The sequence below is a fragment of the Fusarium odoratissimum genome (genome assembly GCF_000260195.1).
Source record: "Fusarium odoratissimum NRRL 54006 unplaced genomic scaffold supercont1.11, whole genome shotgun sequence".
Classification (NCBI taxonomy): Eukaryota; Fungi; Ascomycota; class Sordariomycetes; order Hypocreales; family Nectriaceae; genus Fusarium; species Fusarium odoratissimum.
Genome location: NW_022158697.1, coordinates 1 through 23,053, shown reverse-complemented (window position 1 = coordinate 23,053; position 23,053 = coordinate 1). Strand labels below are relative to the sequence as shown.

General features: G+C 45.3%; 9 protein-coding genes across 9 annotated transcripts; 5 read left to right on the top strand and 4 right to left on the bottom strand.

Annotated features, from left to right (window-relative positions):
* Positions 1 to 296: 296 nt before the first annotated feature.
* On the top strand, positions 297 to 1,909 carry FOIG_07431 (uncharacterized protein; the record flags this gene model as incomplete). Its single annotated transcript, XM_031207005.1, has 3 exons — positions 297 to 482; positions 533 to 1,653; positions 1,708 to 1,909. 3 exons carry the CDS (start codon positions 297 to 299, stop codon positions 1,907 to 1,909), a joined length of 1,509 nt encoding a protein of 502 aa, XP_031062538.1.
* Positions 1,910 to 3,609: 1,700 nt separating this feature from the next.
* Positions 3,610 to 5,537, top strand: FOIG_07430 (uncharacterized protein). Its single transcript, XM_031207004.1, has 3 exons — positions 3,610 to 3,953; positions 4,005 to 4,427; positions 4,477 to 5,537. The coding sequence occupies exons 1-3, from the start codon at positions 3,730 to 3,732 to the stop codon at positions 5,474 to 5,476; spliced, it is 1,647 nt and encodes a 548-aa protein (XP_031062537.1). The 5' UTR covers positions 3,610 to 3,729; the 3' UTR covers positions 5,477 to 5,537.
* A 603-nt stretch (positions 5,538 to 6,140) lies between these two features.
* On the bottom strand, positions 6,141 to 6,678 carry FOIG_07429 (uncharacterized protein; the record flags this gene model as incomplete). Its single annotated transcript, XM_031207003.1, has 2 exons — positions 6,141 to 6,212; positions 6,262 to 6,678. 2 exons carry the CDS (start codon positions 6,676 to 6,678, stop codon positions 6,141 to 6,143), a joined length of 489 nt encoding a protein of 162 aa, XP_031062536.1.
* Positions 6,679 to 6,699: 21 nt separating this feature from the next.
* FOIG_07428 (uncharacterized protein) lies at positions 6,700 to 7,293 on the bottom strand (the record flags this gene model as incomplete). The annotated part of the gene is made up of 1 exon (XM_031207002.1): positions 6,700 to 7,293. The coding sequence occupies one exon, from the start codon at positions 7,291 to 7,293 to the stop codon at positions 6,700 to 6,702; it is 594 nt and encodes a 197-aa protein (XP_031062535.1).
* A 1,937-nt stretch (positions 7,294 to 9,230) lies between these two features.
* Positions 9,231 to 13,076, top strand: FOIG_07427 (uncharacterized protein; the record flags this gene model as incomplete). The annotated part of the gene is made up of 5 exons (XM_031207001.1): positions 9,231 to 9,676; positions 11,013 to 11,087; positions 11,344 to 11,483; positions 12,556 to 12,640; positions 13,052 to 13,076. 5 exons carry the CDS (start codon positions 9,231 to 9,233, stop codon positions 13,074 to 13,076), a joined length of 771 nt encoding a protein of 256 aa, XP_031062534.1.
* A 433-nt stretch (positions 13,077 to 13,509) lies between these two features.
* FOIG_07426 (uncharacterized protein) lies at positions 13,510 to 13,668 on the top strand (the record flags this gene model as incomplete). Its single annotated transcript, XM_031207000.1, has 1 exon — positions 13,510 to 13,668. One exon carries the CDS (start codon positions 13,510 to 13,512, stop codon positions 13,666 to 13,668), a length of 159 nt encoding a protein of 52 aa, XP_031062533.1.
* A 338-nt stretch (positions 13,669 to 14,006) lies between these two features.
* On the bottom strand, positions 14,007 to 15,511 carry FOIG_07425 (uncharacterized protein; the record flags this gene model as incomplete). Its single annotated transcript, XM_031206999.1, has 2 exons — positions 14,534 to 15,511; positions 14,007 to 14,238 (listed from the first exon to the last, which is right to left on the bottom strand). Exons 1-2 carry the CDS (start codon positions 15,286 to 15,288, stop codon positions 14,007 to 14,009), a joined length of 987 nt encoding a protein of 328 aa, XP_031062532.1. The 5' UTR covers positions 15,289 to 15,511.
* An 81-nt stretch (positions 15,512 to 15,592) lies between these two features.
* FOIG_07424 (uncharacterized protein) lies at positions 15,593 to 17,016 on the top strand (the record flags this gene model as incomplete). The annotated part of the gene is made up of 2 exons (XM_031206998.1): positions 15,593 to 15,631; positions 16,699 to 17,016. 2 exons carry the CDS (start codon positions 15,593 to 15,595, stop codon positions 17,014 to 17,016), a joined length of 357 nt encoding a protein of 118 aa, XP_031062531.1.
* Positions 17,017 to 17,111: 95 nt separating this feature from the next.
* On the bottom strand, positions 17,112 to 20,504 carry FOIG_07423 (uncharacterized protein). The gene is made up of 3 exons (XM_031206997.1): positions 18,660 to 20,504; positions 18,241 to 18,602; positions 17,112 to 18,189 (listed from the first exon to the last, which is right to left on the bottom strand). Exons 1-3 carry the CDS (start codon positions 20,390 to 20,392, stop codon positions 17,660 to 17,662), a joined length of 2,625 nt encoding a protein of 874 aa, XP_031062530.1. The 5' UTR covers positions 20,393 to 20,504; the 3' UTR covers positions 17,112 to 17,659.
* Between the last annotated feature and the right edge of the window lie 2,549 nt (positions 20,505 to 23,053).

Below are 23,053 nucleotides of genomic sequence, written 5' to 3'. Positions count from 1 at the left end.
CGGACCGTACGCGCTGCGGCATTCCACCGTTGGATTGGTGTGATTCGACCCGTCTTGTGGGTTTATGGCTGCGTGGGGTAATGCACTGTCAGCTGCATATTCAGTTGATGTGACGAGATCCGGGGTAGATGATCTGGGGTTGGTGCAATTGAAGCATCTACCATTCATTATATAAACCCACGACATCAGTCCACTTGTGCTCAGCTTGGCTCAGACAAACAATCTGGCGAGGTCCTTCTTTCATCATCCTTGCTGCTTTCATACTCTATTCGTACTCCTCATATTATCCACCACCCATGCCACCTTCGATCACGAGAATGACACGCCAGCAGGATGAGGCAAGCTCCAAGGCTAGTATTCACAGCAAAGTATCCGCTGCCAATCTTGAGACTGTTCCTAGTTCGGTTGTTGGAACCAGCTTCGAGCTTGATGAAGAGACGAACAGAAAGTTGCTTCGAAAGATCGATTGGAAGCTGATGCCTGTGGCAGGTCGACTCTCCCTACTTACTTGGACTGAAACTGACTCTCAAAGCTCTGCTTCACCTACGCCCTGCAATACTACGACAAGGCCATCCTCAGCCAGGCCGCCATCTTCGGTTTGCGAGAGGACCTGAAACTCACCACTGGCATCAGATACTCTTGGGTCTCCCTTATCTTCTACTTTGGATATATCGCCGGCACTTATCCCGCCTCTTTCCTCGCCCAACGTTACCCGATTCGAATCGTCTGCACGGCTATCTGCATCATATGGTCTTTTGTCATCCTTTGCACACCAGCCTGCACGTCCTATACCGGTCTCCTTATAAATCGCTTTATGCTTGGTCTTGTCGAGGCAGGTGTATCACCTATCTTCATGCTCGTCGTAGGCCTCTGGTACACCCACTCGGAGCAGGTCTCACGATCTAGTTGGTGGTATTCTTGCAGCGGAGGATCTCTTCTCATCTCACCACTAATCAATTACGGACTTGGCCATATCAAGGGAGGTGCTCTCAACTCTTGGCAGTGGATGTATATCATCGCTGGACTCGCTACTCTGGCCTGGGGCATTGCCCTCTGGTGGCTGTTTCCCGATAGCCCTCAGAATGCCAAGGGGTTTACGGAAGCCGAGCGCCGTCTTCTCCTGGAGCGAGTCCGAGAAAACAATGCCGGTACCGAGGACAAACATTTCAAGTCCTACCAGTTCCGGGAGGCCTTGTTTGACTATCGACTTTGGGGTATCATGATTCTATCTATCGTGTCCTGCACGGGTTCCGGCGCGGTCACAACGTTTGGAACTATTGTCTTTAAGGATATGGGCTTTGATGTGTTTACTTCACTGCTGCTCAACCTACCCATTGGAGCTCTCGCCTTCATTTGTATTCTCGGTTCAGGCTACATTGGCAGAAAGGTTCCAAACTCTAGGTTGTATGTCATCGCTGGGGCATGTGTCCCTGTCATTCTCGGTTGTTCCTTGATCTGGCAACTTCCAGACTCCAACAAAGCAGGACGCATCATCGGCTTCTATCTTGTGAACTTCTTCTCCTCTGCATGGGTTCAGTGCATCGGCTTGGGGACTTCCAATGTTGCTGGGCATACTAAGAAGGCTGTGTATGCTGCTTCAACGTTTATCGGTTACTGCCTTGGGAACATCATCGGCCCTCTCATGTTTGACGCGTAAGTGGACTACCGTTGTTCCACATATATGACCGCATGTGCTGATTATCATAGGAAATTTGCTCCTCGTTATGACGAATCATTTACCGGAATTATGATCTGCTTTACAGTCTGCGTCTTTGCTGCCCTTGCACTTCGATGGTTGTTTGATCGGGAGAACAGGCACCGCGATACGACTTATGGTTCTCCTAACCTCAGTCACGGCTTAGAGGATCTGACGGATCGGGAAAATAAATCATTTAGATACAGGCTATAGTTTGTGATAAATAATATCACTGGAAATAAGAATTAATATTATAGTAGCTTGGCTTGTCATTAGCTCCTCGACAGATCAGCAACTGGTCCTGTGTTGTTTCTTATGCCTCGCTCTCAACACATTAAGACGTAATATATACACCATTTCGTAAGTAACTGTTATAATCTACAAGAAGCTATTACTTACGGCTTGCATCGACGCCATGCAGCACAGCTGCATTAATACTCATGGACGTCAGCTCCCACAACAGCGACATGTTGAGCGGCATTCTCAGGACTGATCCTCCCATCCATAGAGTAATCTTGCCATAACGAGGGCCATAGTATTCACCTGCATTCCGAAGGGCCGTACCAAAACCGCGCTTGGAAGGGTATCAATCTCATCCTAGTAAAACTCAGCCCCCTGTTGGATGGACTGGTTGAAATGACTGGTTCGCGAGAAGTCTCGATGAATCACCGAGCCCTTCTTCATTATTATGCTGTTTGACTTTTGGCCGAAGGAAGACGGTGCGATCTTTCCTTTTTGCTTCATTCATAATAGGGATTCGGACGTGGGACAAAGCGACCTTCTCCTAACTGCACACTCAGGTTACCGACGATGTCGCTATTGACGGGTATACGAGTTGGTAATTTCCGGCTATCCTGCCTCACAATGAGGCTAAAACTTCGTGACGGCAATCTAGAATAGGTTGCATACTGTTTGAATATCCTACTTAGCGGAACCGGAGATGCAGGTCTGTCAATCTTGTCTCATTTACCCTACTACCGGTATTTCCGAAATTCCGTGACATATGGGTTTGTAAGCTTATAGAGTTTAGAGTGGTGGGATAAGGTTATGTTACGGTAGGTTACCGGCTCGGAATTGCTGAACACGCGAGTATGGTTAAAACCCAATTAAAGTAAGGTTAACTGCCGCACTTGAGGGTTAATCTAGTCCCCAAGGGTAGCATGCCTAGGCAGCAGAGTAAGCTAGACCATAGCCCCACCATATCCGGTATACATAACTTGATGTATATGACTTGTTAATAATGGGATATAAGCGAATTACAGCAGGTAAGGAAGCTAAGTACCCATCCTGATAAAGGGTTTGTTTTATTCATGCATCACCTTTTACATCCGTGCTGAGGGCTTTCACATGCCAAGCGATAGTTACCTCGGCAGCGAGACGAGTGGCTCGATGCTATCCGTAATATCCTGATTTATAAACAGCCCGGAAGCTAACCAGGACTACTCTGGCGGATTAATATAACAAAAATTAAAACTTCTTAGGTAGGATTGTAAACTACAGGATTGACGAACTACTATCTGCCCTTAATCCATCAGATACTATTCATCAGAGATCAACAACACATTCTGTCCTAACTCACTCAAGTTCATCGAGTTGAGGATCCCACAAAGATGAACGAAGGCACAGTACTCGCGCTACCGCTAGCCAAGCCGTGAAAGTTAGCTCCATTCGGCAGTTGCCTACCAATACAACGTCGTGGTAGCCGGAAGGTTTAAAATGCAGATCTTAACCATTTCCGATTCAAGAGCAAAACAAGTGACCCACATTACGCTTTTCATGAAACCGTCCATGACATTTACTTGTTACGGAGGTTACGGAGTCCTCATTTACTCGTATATAGGAGGCTTAGCTATGGCAGCCGGGTCCGTGAATCCCGGGCAGCGAAACAGTATAATAACACCCAAACACAATACCAGAAAACCCTCCTTTTCTGATGCCTTTCGACTATCAACCAAATTGCATGCAACGCTTATACTGAACATAACTACACTATATCTTTACTGAATGTCCATCTGCCGTTGGAAACTTTAAAAATGGCTGGTTATAAGACCCATCTCACGGTACTGCAGAAAACAGCTCAGGCCACTCCATTGCTCCCGGCCCTCAAGATACCACAGCTTTCATCAGATGGTGAGCTCCAAGGATGGAAGGATATCACCTACTCGCAGCTTTTGCATGACGTTGAGAAATCTGCCAAGTATTGGTCCCTTGAGCTTTCGGAAAAGGGAATTGACACTGGATCAGTCATCGGATTATGGTAAGTAAAAAAGTCTCGAACCGCCAGACACTGTCACTGACCTGTTTTGAGGCTGAAGGGAATTACTTACCTGGATCTCCTGCATATATGGGGCATATCCAGAGCTGGATGCGTTCCTCAGCTTATTTCGGCTCACTTAACAAGCAACACCGTGGTCAGAGAGCTCCTCAGCGAAGCTAAAGCAAAGGGTCTTATCCATGATCCGGCGATTACCGTCTCTGTGGGTGAAGATGTTTCTACTTTTCCTGCTGTTGATTTCCTCGGTCTGGCTGTCGAGCAGTCCCCGCTGGCTGAAGTCAACAGCCCCACGTCGGGTGACGAGATTGTTTTTATTCTGCACTCTTCTGGATCTACGTCTGGGAAACCGAAGCTGGTTCCTGCAACGGCTAGGTGGCTGGATTGCAACATTCGCAAAACCCGGCACTTTACATTCCGGGGTCCGGGAGCCGAATACCAGGAGACTATTGTGGCTAGGTAAGCGAGCAAACTATCGAAGTCAGCATCGACTAACATAACTATATAGTGGAAGCTTCTGTCACGTCGCGAGCACACTCGCATTCATTTCATACGTCAATAAAGGCTCCTGCATGGCCCTGCCCACGTCACTCCCCTATTCACTTCCCGAGCTACGGAGAATTGTTAAGGAGTGTAAAGTGACAGTGTTTAACATGTTTTCCTCGTTCTTGGCCGGCGTCATCAAAGAAGCTCGCAAGGACCCCGAGCTTCTGGCCATACTCCAGAGCTTTGATGCCTGCACTTGCGGTGGACTTCCACTGGAGGAAACTGAAGCAGCTTGGGCTCGGGAGCAGGGTATCAACCTAGTCGACCTCTTCGCCAGCACAGAGATTGGCTGTATGTTGATTGGCGTGGGGGGGCGACAGGGGAATTTATTGCGGGTGTGGCCTGAATCAACATTTGAGATGCGACCCATCTCCGTTGCGCCAGATGACACTGTCAGCGGTGCGCCCAGCAATGCCGCTAATGGTGCATCAAGTGGGAAGCTTGTGGAACTAGTGGTTCCCAAATATGCGCCTGAATGTCCGCACCCTTCGCTCTGTGACCAAAAGACGGGTGACTTCATTACAGGCGATGTCTTTCTGCAAGTCGAACCAGACCGCTACATCTCCAAGGGCCGCAATGACGATTGGATCAAGATGGAGATCTCGCTGCGCTGTGATGCGCGATCCATTGAGAACAACGCACTTGAGACGTGTGGCAAGGATCTCATCAGCGCCGCGGTGGTCGTTGGAGCTGCCAGACCTTCACCAGCGCTTTTTGTCGAAGCCAAACAAATCGAGGGCCATGATGAATTGCAGGCTGAGATTTTGCGTCGCATTACCCCATTCCATGAGCGCAGATATAAACACGAGCGTATCCTCGACTCGCGACTTATAATCGTCGTGCCTAATGGTGCACTACCAAGAACTGCAAAGGGTAGTATACAAAGGAAAGTGGTTGAGAGAGAGTTTAAAGAAGACTTGGACAGGATTTATTCGGAGGTGTATCCTAGGAAGCGAACTTGAGATTGATTAGCAAGGTAGAGATTAACTTGTTTGTAAGAAAGTTGATTACAAGAGCTCCGCCATGTTGCAAACACTAGCCAGTAGCCAATTCGAGTAAGGGAAGGATTCCCAAAAGCTGCGGGACTTCCAAGACAAAGAGCTCGGTACCTTTCATAGTCAACTTGTCACCTTGTAATTATCTTTGTTAATTGCATTAATATTGCTAGATCATGCGAGATTGCGGGGAAGTTTGTTTTAAGTCTTATTCACAAGGCACTACTGGCTCAGCGTGGTGCAGATTCATAATAGACATTGAACTGAGAAATAAGTGGAAACGCGTTCTTCTACCCAATGTGTTCGTACAAAAGACATGTGTACTATCCATACCCACGCGCTCCTAAGAAATTGATGCTTCATCCTGTTGCAGCTTCAGAGTGATGTTCAGAGGGACTTTATCCCAAACAAGGAAGCATGTTTGCTTCTCATGCCAATCCGGTTGACCAGGCTTAAGCTCAAAGTCAAACTTGAAAAGAATATGAGAAAGAATGACCCGTAATTCCGCGTAAGCAAGATTCTTGCCGATACAATCTCTCGCGCCGTAGCTGAAAGGCTTGAACACTGCGCGGTTATCACCTGCGTACTTTTCATCGTAAAGAGCGTGCGTCTTGGGAAGCCGCCGCTCTGGTCAGAATGAGTCGGAGTCGGCAAAGTTGCTGGGGTTTCGGAAGGTAGCCCATTGATAGACAGTGACAACAGTCTAGAGATCATCAGCCTTTGAAAGAAGGAAAGAGGTATTGTCAACTTACACCTTTGGGGATATACTTGCCGCCAATTGTTGCTCCTGGACAGACTCTTGGTGGTGTTTCGGCAGCAGGCGGGTAAATTCTCAATGTTTCTTCAATACACGCATGTAGATATTGAAGTTGTGCTGTACTCTTCAGTGTTATGTCACTAGCATCGGTGAAGGCGCCACGAATCTCATCGACGAGATAGCTGTAAACCTGCGGGTGTGTGCCAATGTAAAAGAAGGCGCCCGACAAAGCAGTCGCAGTGGTCTCACTACCAGCTCCATTGACGATCGATGAATTGACTAGCAATTCTGTCTCACTCATGGCAGTCACGCCATCCTTACCTCGCCTGAGCATGTAAGTCATGAAGTCTCGCCGCCCCTCAAATGGCTGTTCACCGAGGGCAACGCGTGCTTTAGCCTTTTCCATAGACATTTCGGCGCTTTCCATAGACTCTCAAATGTGCTTGTATCCAATCGCAAGGATGAAGGGCTTGAGGAGGAGATATCTGTCCATCAAGCGCATCATGCCCTCACCTCGAATGCCATCGAAGAAATTTCGCACCCACGGATGATAGCCACCAGATTTCAAACCTCCGAAGCTCTCGGAGAAGGTACGGTCGCCTATGATGTCAAACGTTGTCAAGTTGATCCAGGCCACAATGTCGATCGGTTCGCCTGACTCGGCACGCTGTGTTAGCTGTTTCATGAGGAGGTCAATGTACTGTAGGATAACGTTCTGTTGCTCAACCAGGGCGGCATCGCTGAAGGCATGAGCCAGTTGGCGTCGCTGACGTCGATGGTAATCCTTTTGGGCACCGATAAGACTCATTCCATCACCCGGAAAGATGAAGTTGGGATATTTGGAGAACTCTGCTTTGCTAGGCTGGTGACTGTAGACCTGAGGCCAGCCGATGCTTCCATCCACGGCTATTATGATTCGGACCGATTCGAACGATGGGACCGTATTGTCGATGAAGTTGAGCTGCCTCTCGAAGCCAAGTACCTGTAATGTCACTCTTCCATTGTGTAAGGAAACCTGTAATGGCATGGATTTTGCGACCTGGGACCTCGGCGAGAGGATGGAAATAGAGTCGATAAACAATAACAGTAGGAATGGCAACAATAAGCTAAACAAGTCAGAGAGAACCTTTCTTCGTCCATCGATAGCAGTGGCTGAACCTACCGTAGTAACACAAAGAATGAGACCAACTTCTCGGCGGGAGTGGCTGTATATGTGCTACCAGCCTCTGCGAGTATTTGTTGATGTCAAATGAAAGCATGATGTTGTTTTGAGGTAATAGCTAATGTCTTGGTGTAGCTCTGTTGTTGAGGTCTCAAATGTGTTCATTCTGTCAGGTTATCATATACCATTAGACTGGAAAACCCCCAGCCTGGTCATAAAAGCATGCCCTTAGTCTTACTAGACACCCACTTGTTAAGGGCTATGCAGGGTCATCGTCACCAGCCTCAGAATCAAGCGAATAGCTCGAATCAGTGCCTGCATTGGGCATTGACTCCCAATTCTAGTAGTATAATATTCCCTGTTCGCTGTTTGGCCTAAAAGATCCAATTCGGGGCGCGGGCCGAGCGGTCCGCGAAATCCGCAATGCGTGAAGCGGAGGACTGTGCGACTGCCCTGTAAGAGACTGTTAAACCTTCTACAGTAGTCAATCTTGTTGGTCTTTTCATTAGGGATATATAATCTCAGAAAAAAAAAAAGTTTCTTATTTGCCAGGCCATTCAAAAAGGCGATATCGATTTATGTGTTGTGGTGTCCTCGATTTGCACTCCAGAGGTATAGGCATGTTTGTCGAATAGATAAGCTAGAGGTTGAAGATCCCCCCATCCTACCCCTATCACAAGGATTTGATTCCGCGTTCGACAGAAGCGTTCATCAGGCATCCCAAGATATTTTTGTCTCCTGGACGAGATCCGCGGACTCCGTCAATCCTAACTACAAAAGAAGATCAACTTCCACAGCCCCCCTAGACAACCACCAACCAGCGACTAGGCACCATTGCACAGACATTCCATAGCTCTTAGGGTTTCGGATGCATAAAGCAACCCGTTGTTATTTTACATATCAGAAAACCCCGTCTCCGTGAAACAGGTCGCAGAGAGGCAGACCCTTTTGCATTACAGCCTTCAGTTGGCGCGCTCCACCTGAAACGGGTGGTTGAAAGCTGCCGAGAAGCCTTGAAAACGTCATCACACCCCGTCTAAGCCACCTAAATGTATGAAAGTTGGTGAGAAGACCTGAAATCGCTGTGACTCCTCTTGTTAAATCGCGAAGATCGTCCCTTGCTGCCCGTGTAGATTTCCAATTTTATCGATAGGTTACACCGCTGTAATTGGTATTATATAGCCCTTAAATAAGCCAGGGTACTCTATTTCAAGTTGGCCAAGGAATTGCAGCTTATACTCGGATTATATATGTAATCACAGCTAACTACAACTCTTCGTTGCATCTTACGTACCTTGTTTCAATCATGTCTTTCAGGTATCGCTATGACCCATCTCCTCCGGCTGCCATCATCTTTATGGTCCTATATGCAATCTCCTTCGGCTTTCATATTCTTCACATTATCCAGTTTTGGAAGTTAAAGCTATACTTCTTTTTGCCCTTTTTAGCCGGAGTTCTCTGTTGGTTTGCGCTCACCATTAGTAACCAACCATTACTAATTTCTGTTTCCGAAGGCGAAGCTATTGGGTTTTGCGGTCGTACCATCAGCGCCGCAGAATCACCTGATTACACAAACTTTCCTTATGTGACACAGCATATGCTTCTACTGATTGGACCGACTTGCTATTTTGCATCATTGTATATGACTATCGGGCAGCTCATCCAGGTTCTGGATGCAGAACAGTACTCCCCAATCAAGCCAAAGTGGCTAACCAAAGGTCTCTTGGTGGGTGATTTACTAGCAATGATACTACAGGCTGTCGGTATGTTTGCTTTATATCCAGGATTATGGATACATACTCATGGATCAAATGGGCGGCCAGAAAGCCACTGATAGTAAGTATGCAGCTCGAAGAAGAGAAGGAGAAAATATCCTCGCTGTAGGGTTTGCCGTTCAAATACTATTCCTCATCCTATTCATGGCGATTTCTGGGATATTCCAACATCGTGCTGCCAAGGGGCTCCCGCTACGATCTTGCAGCCCAGCCATCAACTGGCGGAAATATCTCCTGGTAAACCATATCGCGAACATGTTTATTCTTGTCCGATCCATTTACCACTTGATAGGATATGGTCAGGGTTATAATGGCGAACTACGCTCCACGAAGGCCTACTTTTACGCCTTTGACGCCCTCTTGATGCTTGTCGTCAGTGTCATATTCAACATCTTCCATCCGTTAACATACGTGAATGAGGCAAAAAACAGAACGGATTCACAAATTCCGTTAGCCTATACGAACGGTGTACCGTGAGCTCCTGTGGCAGAAATGTCTGCACTTGGAGCAGATGTAGCTTGATCTCTCAAATTGTTAGGTTATTTACAATTAGGAAATAGATAATTCTTAGACGTGGTCTTTGTTGTTTGGAAGATTTATGATAGGGAATGTAATATCTAGTTTGCTCATAGTGATTCTAAACGGTTTTGAAGAGCTTTTGAAAATCAGAACGACTAGGATCTATACTGAAAGTGCTATGTTGGGACATTCTGGTCTGGCAAAGAAGGACACTCACTTAGGCAGCCACTTGAATTGACAGTGGCGTGGTGTTCTCAACATTGTGCAAATTGCGGAGTAAGAAATGGCTGTGCTCAATTATGCTTCATGGTGTATGTAAACACTAACCTGCACCAAAGAGGAATTTCAGGAGAAAATTGCTCTCAGAACGACGTTGGCCTTAGGATGAACACCTCTTTTATTTTAGTTATACTCTTATAATCTAAGATTATATTTAGCCTTATTTATATATTACCAGGGCTTAGTTTTATCTAGTATTTTCTTAGCCTGCCCTTAAATAGCCTTAAGCTACTGATTATATAAGCTGCCTAAGTAAAAGGCGTTAATAAATTACCTCTCTTTTTAGCTTAGATTTACATCTTTAAGTAGTTTTTTTATCAAAGCGTTCCCATGACTAGCTTTCTTATTAATCTGTTTCTAACCAATTCGGCCAATTCAGTTAACTTGGCACCTGGTCCCTCTTTATCCTCCCATGCCATATCCGTGCTAAATGGGGCTACATGGTTACAAACCCTGTCCTTATAACAAATACCCCTGCTAACTTCCTCACTTTAGCCCCCTGCATAGCATCGTATTGCATTACCTCTCTTCCCGCTATAGCCTTCCAATCGGTCTTGATGTCGACAAGGCATGGCGCCCAAGGTGCTCGGTGTCCTGACCATCTTCCTCGTATCATGCTAGTCTATGTTATTTCCCTGTGTAGGAGCTAGAGTCTCACTCCTTTAGCCGGGGAAAAGAGAGATTCTCTCCAATATTGCTCAAAAGTGCTTTCATGCAGGCTCTATACCTCAACTTAACATACTTGCTGGATGAGTATTATTTCACTTGAATGACTCGTTCGGCATGGCTCGTGTGAAGTATCTCTCTTCTGCTCCATCGCCAGTTTATAGCTCCTCATGCGATTGCCTTTGGATAATTCAGTCAATTCGTGTATTGTTCTAAGTCGCGATTCGGTCACAGTTGCTTCCTCAGCGGACCTCGTTGTCCGTAATATGGTGCCGAAAGTGCTGATTTGACTTGACCTATATCCACTATATTGTGGCATATCACTCGGGTAGCTGCTGCTGCTAGACTTGCCCTGTCGTCGCAGGTCGTCAATACGAATCTGGCCGGATTCCAGGCTGTTGAAAAGGGGCCTAAAGCTGGGTACACAAACAGTGACAATGGAGAGGCATTGGACCAGTTGTAAAGAGATAGCAGCTTCCCAGTACGCAAAGGTGAGATCGGTGGAAGAAAATGCCTTGTTGGATAGGTAGATTTGAACCGCAATTGCAGGTATTAAACTTTTCCGCCGTTGTTAGTGCATTCCGCTACAGGCAAGCGAGACAGATCCATCACCATTGTGGGAGTAAAACATACAGGATTCGACTGCCAAAAACGCTTATAGCAAAAATCTTCTTAGACCATGGTATTTGGATTTTCAGAACGGTTTCGCAAAAGACAATAATGATACCAATATCCGTGGTGATATTCGTAATGGAATAATAAGTCCAGAAAGCGGTTCGGTCGATACATCTTTTGTCATTGGCGTATATCCATGGCGTAGGTAGTTCACACTGAAAAAGATTGATGATAAGGGCAGACGCTCCCCATCCGCCAATGACGGCCTCAAAGCCAAGAACGATCCATCTCTGGCTTTCTCGGCTTATCATCCGGAGACAAACCGTGCATGATACCTTGCAACAGAAGACGGAGGCGACGAACATGGTGTTGGCCGCATATTGGCTCTATATTCATAGGCTCGGTCAGATCTTTAGCCCATGGCTCTGCGAACTGCGGCTGAGATACCTACCTTGAAGAATATGTCGATTTCGCTGGAGTCCAGTCTACTAGCTGGCTTTCCCAGTCCATTATCACACCCTATGATCGTAGCGATAGACTGCCCAATTGCAAGGGCCTGAAGCTTCGCGCATAAGCGCAGGATGGTTAGAGATCTCGCATCATGGACCGCGCTATTAGGTCTCTACATACAGTTGCAGCGATGGTAAAAATATCATCGACACTCAGGGTTTTTGTTATAAGGATCTTGGTTCCTATGCGGACAGAGCATGATAAGAGGAATATGACGAGAAACATCAATGTTAAGACCTTTATTAAGGGAGACTTGTTGGTATCGGTGATGACCTCTTGCGTAGGATGCATATTGAGCAAAGCGATTGCTATCAAGATGCGATGATAGAGAAATAGAGCAGTTGAGCGAAAGGATTGAAAGAGTATAAATATCAAGGACAAATAATACAGAGGATTATTGCAGTTTTAAAAGGGTGATGAAGAAAATCATGGGTATTAAAACCTGAGGTTAGGGAGCATTGACGTGAAAGGGATCCAAGTGGCATCTTGAACACGGCACAGGAAGGGCGCTGGGTGATATTATTGGCCTCGTTGGGACCTCACTTCAAGTCCTCAACATACCATACCCTCTTCTGAAGGTAGCGCATTGGTTGCCAGTTACTCCTCACTTACGTGACTTGGCACAATTTATTGTCACTATCGATACCGAGGCTTGGGCGGCAGAGAGATGGCTGAAGATCATAGCTTATTCAGTAGGGGCCGTCCCCCCGCTAGGGCCGCTTCCTGCCAACCGCCCCTCCAACTACCAGTAAATGTGAAACAGGCGAAAGTTTATTGGTTCTTAAAGATGAGCATCACAAGTCACGAAACGCCATTCGGGCATGGCCAAGGTCAACAACAACCGCCCGGTAAGGACATAGTTAAGTAGTTCCATCAAGCGTACTGAATACATCGAATCTGTGATTGTGGCTTATACAGGTTTCACAGTTCAAACAAAGTCATACTGGAATAAAAGATGGCCAGAGGACATGCTTCGTTCGCCACAAGGCTGCAAGCTCAATTAATGACGAGTTCAGATACATTGATAAGAGCCACATTTCCTCAGATGCCATCGCATTAGCCTCCTTCGATGACATTGTGACAAGCGTCTCCACTCTTATCGAATTATGGCTTTAGCGGAGCGATCGAGTTCCCTTGTTTGACACACACTAGTCTCGGGAGTTCGGCCAGATGCTTGGACGAGGTCTTATCGGTCGCTCCTGTTTCACCCGTGATAATTCCCTTTCTGTAGGCGGAAGGGCTCGCACTGACTCTTACAGTGAACGGCTTATCAGCCTTGACTAACCATGACATCAGACGATGTGGTGCTGCGAGCAGATAGGTAAAAATTGACTCAAAGCGTCTCCCCCAAATTACACAGCTTCTCTTTATGGATTAAATATCGTCTTAAAGTGTATTAGTCGCATAAACACTTCGTCTTTACTAATCAGCAAAATATAACGGTGCTACTAGATACGCCTTGGAGTTAGCTCTACCAGACACGCGGTAATGGCATGGAAGCACGCAACATCAATATCTTTTGTGTAAGCTGTTAGTCACATAGAGTCGCTCGGAGTCAGATGATTGCCAAGTTTCCCTACAAAACATGTTGGTTCATGATGCCAGTTTTCCCTAGATCGGTCCCTTCTCCAGTCTACCAGTACGACGGGACCTGTTTTCAGTTGTGGCTTTGGGCACGGGCCCATTACGCGTCCAGCAAGAAACCCACCATAACACTATGCGTTCCGCTGCTTTGGGCAATATTGACCAGGGCAAGCATCAAGGACTCCACCTTGCCGATCTGGCTAAATATGGTGATGAGAAAAGATCTGCAGAGTTCTGCAGCTTCGCCCTGACGAAGGCCCTCCCTCACTTCCGTAGCTATGGCCGCCGGTGACTAGATATTATGGGCTAAATTGGATTGCCCACGTTGGACCTATATGCTACATAGCATGAATTAAAATAATGCGCAGGGCCTTGCAGGATTTTGGAAGCAGCACCAGATATGACAGGTGTTAGCTTGCATGTCCGAAAGCAGCACGTTGCATTAAAGGCCAAGATAGGAGCAACAAGGCCGCTACAGGGGTAGGGGCCGCATGGATGTGGCGCAGTAGTTCTCTCAAGCAAGGGTCAATGCGCAGAAGTATATCCCCGAACAGCGATGTGACATGCCAACGTGGTGATTAAACTTGCATGTATAGCCTCCCCCACCCGAGACCATGGTTAGGGTCACATCTAGACTCTGCGATCGAGAATGAAACGGTACAGACAAAGAGAAGCTGTATTTATTATAAGATTCATCCTATCATTTCGTCCATTCAGACGCCATGCTCCCAGCTCATATACATATTCAGAATGTCCTCGCCGCTGTCTCTGGCCTCTACTTTGAAAGACGTTCTCATACACGCCGCGGGGATGCGGAGGAGTGACCTCAGACATCGTTGTGCAACCGGGTCTTTGGTGCCCTCTATATGCTAATTAGTGACATGTCATATAGGCTATGCTCCCCAGTGTTTAGCTCGGTCAGCCACCTTCACAATGGCCTAGTTCCTCACCCAGCTATACTGAGCTATAGGAAAGAAAAAAGGAGACTAAAGGGAAAAAGGAGAAACTCAAAAAATGTGGCGCTCATCCCTACTGCCGGCTGTTCGTTTGACATTTCGCGCCTCAATGTACATTCAATATCCGGAGGTTATCTCCGCAACGACCCTCCATGTAACGAAACCCCTGACCGCGCCTCCACCATCATCTCTTCCACATACTGCCGGGACGTATGGGCAAGGTAATTCTGCATGAGAGGGCAGTTACACCCCGACTGCTGTAAGATTTGCATCTTAAGCTCACATATCTCGAGGGATAAGTCGGCTACGCAAGTGGAAAGCTCGCGGCGGATACGAGCTAGTTCCTGCATGCGAGACGTAAGACTTGATACCTCTTCCCTCTGCTGGATACGGGACTTAGACGCTCTGATTCGATTTTGTTCTTGGACTTTCTTAACGCGATCGCTGCTCTGTTGAGTTGATTGACTGCTACTGCTGCTGACACTCCTTGTGCGACGAGGAGTAGACTGTATGTTGTTCTTCGGCCCTGGATTAAGGTTTTCATGTTTGAAATACCTTTGTCTAGCCGGTTCACAAATTGAAAGATCCTCAGGATCATGATTCTGCTGCGGGTTCGGATATTCTGCCGCCAAGGGAAGGTACGAATGAACTCGAGGAGCAGACAATTCCTTTGTAACTATATGCGTAGGGATTGGCAGTGGACTGGCGTACTCCGTGGTAAAATCAAAACCATTCCACGAATAGGTAGAGTCGAGCATAGGGTTGACAGAATTCCAAGGCATGATTGAGTTGGCATCGTAATTATAGACAGAGCTTTCGCATAGAGGATTAGCATGCGTGTAGACGCAATTTATCATGCGGTTTCCATCTCCTGGCGTACCAAGCGGGATTGAATGATTTCCTGACCACCAATCCCCCAATGTATGAAGATGGACATAGGTTGAGTTGTTTTCCATGGGATTGAAAAATGTTCGAGGCGAGGGATCAAATGATATGTAACCTGCAAGAGGCCCATCTGATGAAATGCCTCAAATCTTCTTGGTGGCTGTCTTTCTGTACTGATAAATGAAGTGATATGTAATGGAGAACTATATAGTAAAAGCCCAAGAGTATAGGCGGCAAAAGATGATAACATAGCAATTCTCGCAAGTCGTTGCAAACAAAATAACTCGCGCTACAAGACCGTTTTCAATTAAGATTCAGGAAAACCGACAAGAGAGTACTTTTAACTGCTTATGCATACAGGAAGCCTAACTCACCATGTACCGGGAGAACGGTGACGGGGAAATAAGGATGCCAGTATGTCACCTCCAGACAAGGAAAACAAATCGTGCGCTTGCATGCGTAGCTGAAACTGCCCACACTAATTTCTGACCAGTCCTAACTGCGTATGATTTTGAACAGATGATCGCAGGCACCATTATGGGTTGTACACCATGAATTCTGCAGGTGTTCAAAACAGGTAATTAGAACCCCGTCCCATTGGACAGTCAATTATGCAAACGGCTAGCTGTGCAGGGTTAGGATAGTTCAAGAGGGCTGATATGTAATCATCCTACTGGGATAAGGGGGTTAGATTGGACAGCCACAGTGATTCAGGTTGCATCCGTCGTATTCGGTTTATAATCCACTCGATCTGATTTTCCTAACAGGGGTTTCACAAGTAGGGTTAAACAGTTGATCTATTACCTAATTGGAGGTGGGGCAAGTTTCGCGAACAATGCAACAAAGAATACCGCATCGGAGAGACCTGCGGATTGAAGCTTGTTTATGGGCGGCAAGGTGAAGCAAAAGAATATAAAATATATAATCAAGTGATGAAGAAGGAAAACAGAGTTAGAATGACGACCGAAAGAATGGCTCGGCTTCATGGATGGAAACTTTTGGCCAGCCTCGAAAGACGTGAAGTTCTTGAAGGGTGAAATTTTGAGACTGCGCGATCCAGCATTGACGGTCCATTCTCTTGCCCGTCGATTCACGTTGCCTTTCTGAAAGGAAAGATAACCTATCATCAACAGCACTCTTCGAAATATATGCAGTCAGGCGTCAGACGCGACCTAAAGACAGAGGCAATCATCTATCACATCTCTCAAAAACCTCAGCTGGAATCAAAAAGCACGGTGAACCTGTCGCTTAAACCTCCTTGTCAGTCAATGACTCGCTCAACGCAGCCGCTGGTAGTTCTTAGCTTCCTACGTTTATGGAGAGGAGGAGAGGAGAGAATAATAACAGACCGAGAGGCAACGCTAAAGATACCGATACGATGTCTTGTTGAGCGAATATAGTAGAGTTTTATCTATCAAGCCGTAGGTTTTTCATGCTTAAATAGTGAAGTAGATTTGCCGGCTGATGCTGAACGACCTGAGCCTCATTTGACGGTTGCGACTGCGAACGCCATTCTCAAGCGGTTGAGGACTACGAAACTCGATCGCTCACGAGCTGCATCCGAGATTCTACCAGATTACGATAACGCCGTCGAATTTCCCGATAACAATAGCGATGTCCCCGGTTCACCCGTCTCTTCAATCGAGGTGTTCCAGGATGCGCCCACGACTTTCTCACTCGACCTCTCAACGGGATCCGTTCTCATGGGGGGAGCTTTGAGTCACTACACCAACACGAACGATACCGCAATGACCGACACGGAAATACCCTCTAGGCAAAGCACTGCCTCCCCCATCTAATTGATGGAGACAAACGTCCCAGTTGGGATGGCTAGGGGCAACTCCGCGATGACGCCGATAAGAACTTGCAACAAGCACAATTTGCACACTCGAATGCAAGTTCTACTCTGGCCAAGCTCCAGGGCAAGCAGGAAGAAGCTTTTGAAGCAGCGCGCTATGCCAGTGAGTCATACGTCAAAGGCCTCCGTGATGAAATAGATCCGCATTACTACCAGACGGACGACGATAGACCTCCTCAGAAGCGCCGACGCAGCACAATTATTGATCATGCCAAAAGGGATCACTATGTGCACCTGAAAGAGACCTCTCAACACTGCCACAATGCCCTCATTTCCCGGTCGACATTTCGCAAGTGCTCTCGTTGCTCGTCCCATCGTGGGCATCGGAAGAGGAAATGATCGACCGTTTCTTCCCCGCCACAGTCGCATGCGTTTGTCTCCGCTGCGCCTATCCCGTGCAGATACCTGTTGACCCGTGCCATTCCCGTTCGTAGTTACACCAAGGAATGACGAGCAAGCAACAAGTTATAACCAAGCGAATAGCTCAACCTTATGCCAAAGGTTACATCAAAACTTGAGATCAAGGCACCCCCGAAGAGTATCCCTTTGGACATTCCCGCGAAGTATCAATGTGCTAACTTCTTTTAGATATACCATTTTTGAAACTCAGGCTTTCCCACCGCGTCGTCCTGAACCCCGAAACTAAGATGCCCAATCTCATTGACATCCACCTCATCTTTAAGCTCGTTATAAAAGGAGTCTTCCATTCTCACAACTCCCCATTTGACCTTGCTCTCTGCAATTCTCGCATAGACCGACAATGTCCGCATATCGTCACCTTCTTCATCCCTATGATGAGGATAGATTGTCAGCTCCATGCCAGTCTCACGCCCGGAAGTATCCGTCTTTGAACTACAGTCAGAAATATCGACCTTGGAGGCTTTGGAGGCATGACAGGCTGCAGCAATTGCGAGAGAGTTGCTTCCCACAATGACCATGTCACCTGGCAGTCTTCGCATTGAAAGCAGCAAGGGGACACAGATGACGACTGCGAAGACCACAATCGCTACCATGATTGCGATCGTGGAGTATCCCACAGCGATAAAACCAAACCCCGAGAGGCCCATCGAGTTGGGACTCGTCGTCGGGCTGCCCATGATCGAGCCGTAGAAGCCTGAAAGTGTCAGTTCAAGGTCCAGTCACTAGGAAACAGAGGACACCTTACCTCCATCAGCCATAAACACGTAGCAAGAACTAGACGCCAGCCAATGAAGCAAGACACTTGCGAGGATGCACGGTACCCCCCATCTATAGGGTAGTTGAAGTCGGTACGTCGAGACCTGGTCCCCTTGAGGCTCCGTTACGCGAAGTGGACGGTACTCTGTGCTCATCTGGGCCCATTCCTTGGCCATGAATATCTTGGTGATCAAAGAGTTGAACTGCAAGTATGATATCGAAAGAATGAGTTGCGGGATGTTGGCAAGTAGGACCAAGCGTACAAAGTCGCCGGTAAACTGGTTCGATAAACCCAGGCTCCCATCCAGGGTGACGAAACTATTGATGCCGCTGCTACCGAAGGCTCCAGATCTGAGAAATTGTCAGTATGAATCGCTGCTTTGTCAGAAACAGGTCAATGATATATACGCTTGGAATTTGCCGCCGGTGGCTTGGTAGAAGTAGTAGATAGCAGCGATCAGCACAGCCAGGAGTATGGCATACGTTCTGAGCCACACATTGATAGGAAGAGCTCGAAAGAAGCGCCGCCTTTGGGCTTTCCATTGACGCGCTTGGGGGGCGAGGAACTCGTGCTCGACATCGCCGTGGAGCATCTCAACACCGTATGCTTCTCTACGGTAGCCCTTGTATCTCCTCGATGCTCCCAAGAGCCTGTCCCAGGTAAACTGAACGTCTCGCATCTCCAGCGTACACATGCGAGTGGTTGTCGGATCAGGCCGACAGATCAGCGACTTGATAGCATCGCCTGGTGTCACCAGCAGATCTCCCGTGCCGTTCGAAACATACCGGACCATGACGAAGATGCACTGAGAAAGCTTGACGAGGACACAGAGGAGTGCCACTAGAAGAAGTAGGTTTGGCACGCCAATCTTGCACTGTTGCTCCTCTTTCTCTGCCAGGCAGTACGACACATTCAAAGTGTTGTAACTGACGTCAAAGCCACCACGCATCTGTGCCTTGAGAATGTTTTTCTCTAGTGACTTGGGGCCCCAGAAAGAGAAGCTCCAGGTGGAATCTCTAGTATCGTTCTTTGGGTCGACCTCGGAAGGGCTCTCAACCGCGATTTGGTCGAATCCCAGGCTGGTTTTGCACGTATTGTGACATTTGCCGTTATCGAATGCTGTCGCAATGTTGCAATACTCATAGTACCAGAGTGAATTCGTCTCTTTGGCAGGAATCATATCGTCCCAAAATTTGGCGTCTACGTTCGTCATGTTGGGAAAAACCTCATCGCGCTTCCAGCCAGATGTGCCAGATTCACTTGCATTGACTACCAGCAGTACGCTTCGGTAACCCTTTAGCCCAGTGCCCTTGTCGCAGTATAGGAAATTGGAACGGCAGTCGGCGGGATCAAGCCGCTGCCACGATGTGCTCGCCTCGCTAGCCGCTCTCGAGATATTCAAGCTCTCTTCGGACGTTTTGTTCATCCATGTCACCGGATCGATGATGCCGCTTGACATGTCTCCATTTGTACCGTTACCAAAAAGACCATCTTTGCAGAGTTCTTTACTCAAGCTACTGCTACAATCGTTCGGCACAGCGGTATTCCACAGGCTTGCACCAGGTTCATAGTACTGAGCGCCTTTGACGAAACTCTCGGCTGCAATCGTCATTCCGAAACCAGACCGAACTTCTGCAGCCTGAAATACAAGCGAGTTAAAGAAAAGGTGAATAGGAACGGAGCTGCAGGCCAAGATGAGCCAGCAGGTAAACTTGACAGGCCCAAGGTAGAGAAAGTTGCGCATTGACGGAGCTCCAATGTTGACCCAACCGGAGCGAGCATGGGCGCGGTCGAGTTCAACCCGGGATGGTGCATTGAGAATCTGCATGAAGTAGTTAGATGAGGCCAGTATCAGAGTACTGAAGACGTTGAGAAGCAGGTGTAGGAACAGGTTGATTGTCTTGGATCGGGAGCAAGGGCCTTGGTAGAGGATCCAGGCGGCGTTCAAGCCGCGTGCGCGGACACAACCATAAATCAGGACGATGAGGTGGAGGACAGCGAAAACGAGGAGGAGAACAGTATTGAGCCCAGCCAGTCGAGCCCAGGCTGGTCGTGGAACGGTGCGGCGAGCCCGTGTCGGGCCACGCCGTGCCGCTATGATCGCTGGGCGCCTAAGAAGCGACGTCGTGCTGCCGGACATTGGGACGGGGCTTTGTTTTGGCTGAATCAAGCGAAAGACGCGATATAAATTGACATTTTAGTGGGCAAGAGCTAGGAGGCGCAGTCACTGTAACGAATTGACGCGGTGTCAGCAATCCAATCGTCAAGGGGACTCATACCTGCACAACCGGCTATGCGTTTAGTATCACGTGTTTTTCGCATAACCGGTTATGCAGATAAGGCTAAATATCTAACTTTGGATTAAATGCACAACTGCTATTTAATAATAATACCATTTATAATTAAAATAGCTATTTAGTGGTATTTTTCGTCTTTATAACTACTTATTATTTTATATTTTATATTACTAATCCACTGCCTAGCCTCTATTTACTGCAAATAATACAGAAGTAATATAACCTTCTAACTAATAGGATTATATAAGAATAGTTATCTGCTTATAATATTAAGGATATAAAAAGAGCCTTATTATATTACAGATATAACTAATACTAATATATAGAAGCCCTCTCTATTATAACTATAATATAATTAACTTAATAATATATGCCTTCTTCTTCTTAACTTAAATCAATAAAGGGAGATACTATATATAGGATATCTATTATTATGCCTTTAGTTATACTATAGAAATAATTCCTCTATTACTCTTAATTTATATAGTAAGTATTTAATATAGCTATAAGTTAATTAGTAAATATATATATAAATTAAAAGATAAATTTCTTATCTTTTCTCCTTAATATAATATCTTCCTTTAAGATATTAAGTAATCTAATAAACCCCCTAGCTTATAATATCTCTATCTCTTTAATAATAACTCTAAATAATAATAAGAATAATAACTTTAAGATCTTTAAGGATAATACTTAAACTATCTCCTGCCTAGTCCCTTTAAACTAAAATAACTAGTTTATCCTATAGCCTGCTATTACTATAAATAACCTTCCTGGTTACTTAGGGACTAGGTAAGTAATATATAAGGCAGCAGGCTTTTTTTAGCCTATCCCCTGACTTGTTTTTTATAGCTAAGAGAATCTAGGAGTATAATAGCTAGTATATAATATATTTAATACTAATAGTTAAATAGCCTAGAATGCTCCCCTAGGAGCTAATATAAATATAAGTCTCCTAATGCTAATATAGCTTTATATAGTATATAATACTAGCTTTATTCCTACTAGGGCTTTAGTAATTATAGTAATATAAAACCAGGGATATAGTATTAAGGGAAACTGATATATTAGCCAGCTTTATAATATAGTTAATTAATAGTTAGCTTAATTAGTCCCTAATACTATGCCTTTCTAGATAGCTTAAATGCTATAATAGTAAGATATAATATATTAAGTAAGGCCTCTAATCCTTGCTATAATATAGCCTATGCCTATGGTTAGAATAACTATATATATACTAACTTTGCAGATAGCCTAGCAGAATGGCATATATATTAATTTAGTTAATCTATAGGGGCATATTATATAAACTTAGATAGGTAGATAGTAGGGGGAATTAAGGATATTTAGGGTTACTTTCTTATATATATTTAGTAGTATATATACTAGTTTAAATCTCTTATTATATTAATATTATCTGCTTTATTAAGGTTATAATCTACTTAAAGAGAAATATATAATTCCTTTACTTAATTTATCTATTTATATATATGCAATTTAATTCTTTATATCTAACCCTATACTATTTTCTTACTTATTAATAATATTAAAATCTAGCAGATTAAGGTATTAAGATATATATTAATTAATTTAGTTTTTTTCTCTTAATTTAATAATATATATATTATCCTTCTTAGGCATAAGTAGCTGGTTATAAGTATAGGTATTCTAACTAAGATAATTAATTTATAAGGATTAATAATTTTGTGCGCTCTGACTTTATTAACTTTTAATTATTATAAATATTATAAAATAAAAAGAGGCACTTTAATTGCAAAGAGCTACTATTAAGTAATAATAATTATATTATTAAATTCGCTGAAATTTGCTTTATCTATATATAGCTCCTAATTAACTATTATCCCTCTGTATCTTATTTAGCATCAGGCTGCCTAACTGCTTGGTTATCTTGCTGGGAGAATTAGATTACCTCCCTGCTGTAGCCGTGATAATATATAACTTGCAGGTCCTTGCTAGGATATATAGCTAGGGCCTTTTGCTCCTAAAAGCTATATTTCTAGTTAATTAGTATTATTATTAGATCTATTATTATTATTAAGCCAGCTATATATCTTCTTTAATATCTAATCTCTTAGTTTAAAGCTATTATAAAGCTTAATAAAGGGCCCTATCTGCTTTAACCTCTGGCACTACTAATACCTAATTATATTATACTCTAAAGGCAGTCTAATAGCTTCTCTAAAGGTATGGTTGGTAAGAGAGGTACTAGGGGGCTGCTAGTTAAACCACGCCTTGCGAGATTCCTTATACTTTATATATACTTAATATATAGGCTCTTAAAGGTAGTAGTAGGTTAGGGTTAGGGTTATCTGTGGTATTAAGGCTGTGGTAGTAGCAGGAGATATAGACCTGCTTTATATATTTATAATTATAACCTCCTTTATAGTAAGATTGTGACGGTTGGTTTCCAACTGTGGATAAACTAAGCCGTGCTAGGTTTATTGTTGGCAGATTGCGTAGGGCGTGTAACTGAGCTTGTCGAA

Bases quoted from the DNA above. Each gene is read 5' to 3' on its own strand.
- FOIG_07430 (XM_031207004.1), top strand. From the start codon at position 3,730: ATGGCTGGTTATAAGACCCATCTCACGGTACTGCAGAAAACAGCTCAG. The intron at 3,954-4,004 runs GTAAGTAAAAAA...ACCTGTTTTGAG, and splicing joins GGATCAGTCATCGGATTATG to GCTGAAGGGAATTACTTACC. The intron at 4,428-4,476 runs GTAAGCGAGCAA...ATAACTATATAG, and splicing joins CAGGAGACTATTGTGGCTAG to TGGAAGCTTCTGTCACGTCG.
- FOIG_07423 (XM_031206997.1), bottom strand. From the start codon at position 20,392: ATGTCCGGCAGCACGACGTCGCTTCTTAGGCGCCCAGCGATCATAGCG. The intron at 18,603-18,659 runs GTATATATCATT...ACAATTTCTCAG, and splicing joins ACCGGCGGCAAATTCCAAGC to ATCTGGAGCCTTCGGTAGCA. The intron at 18,190-18,240 runs GTAAGGTGTCCT...TGACACTTTCAG, and splicing joins CGTGTTTATGGCTGATGGAG to GCTTCTACGGCTCGATCATG.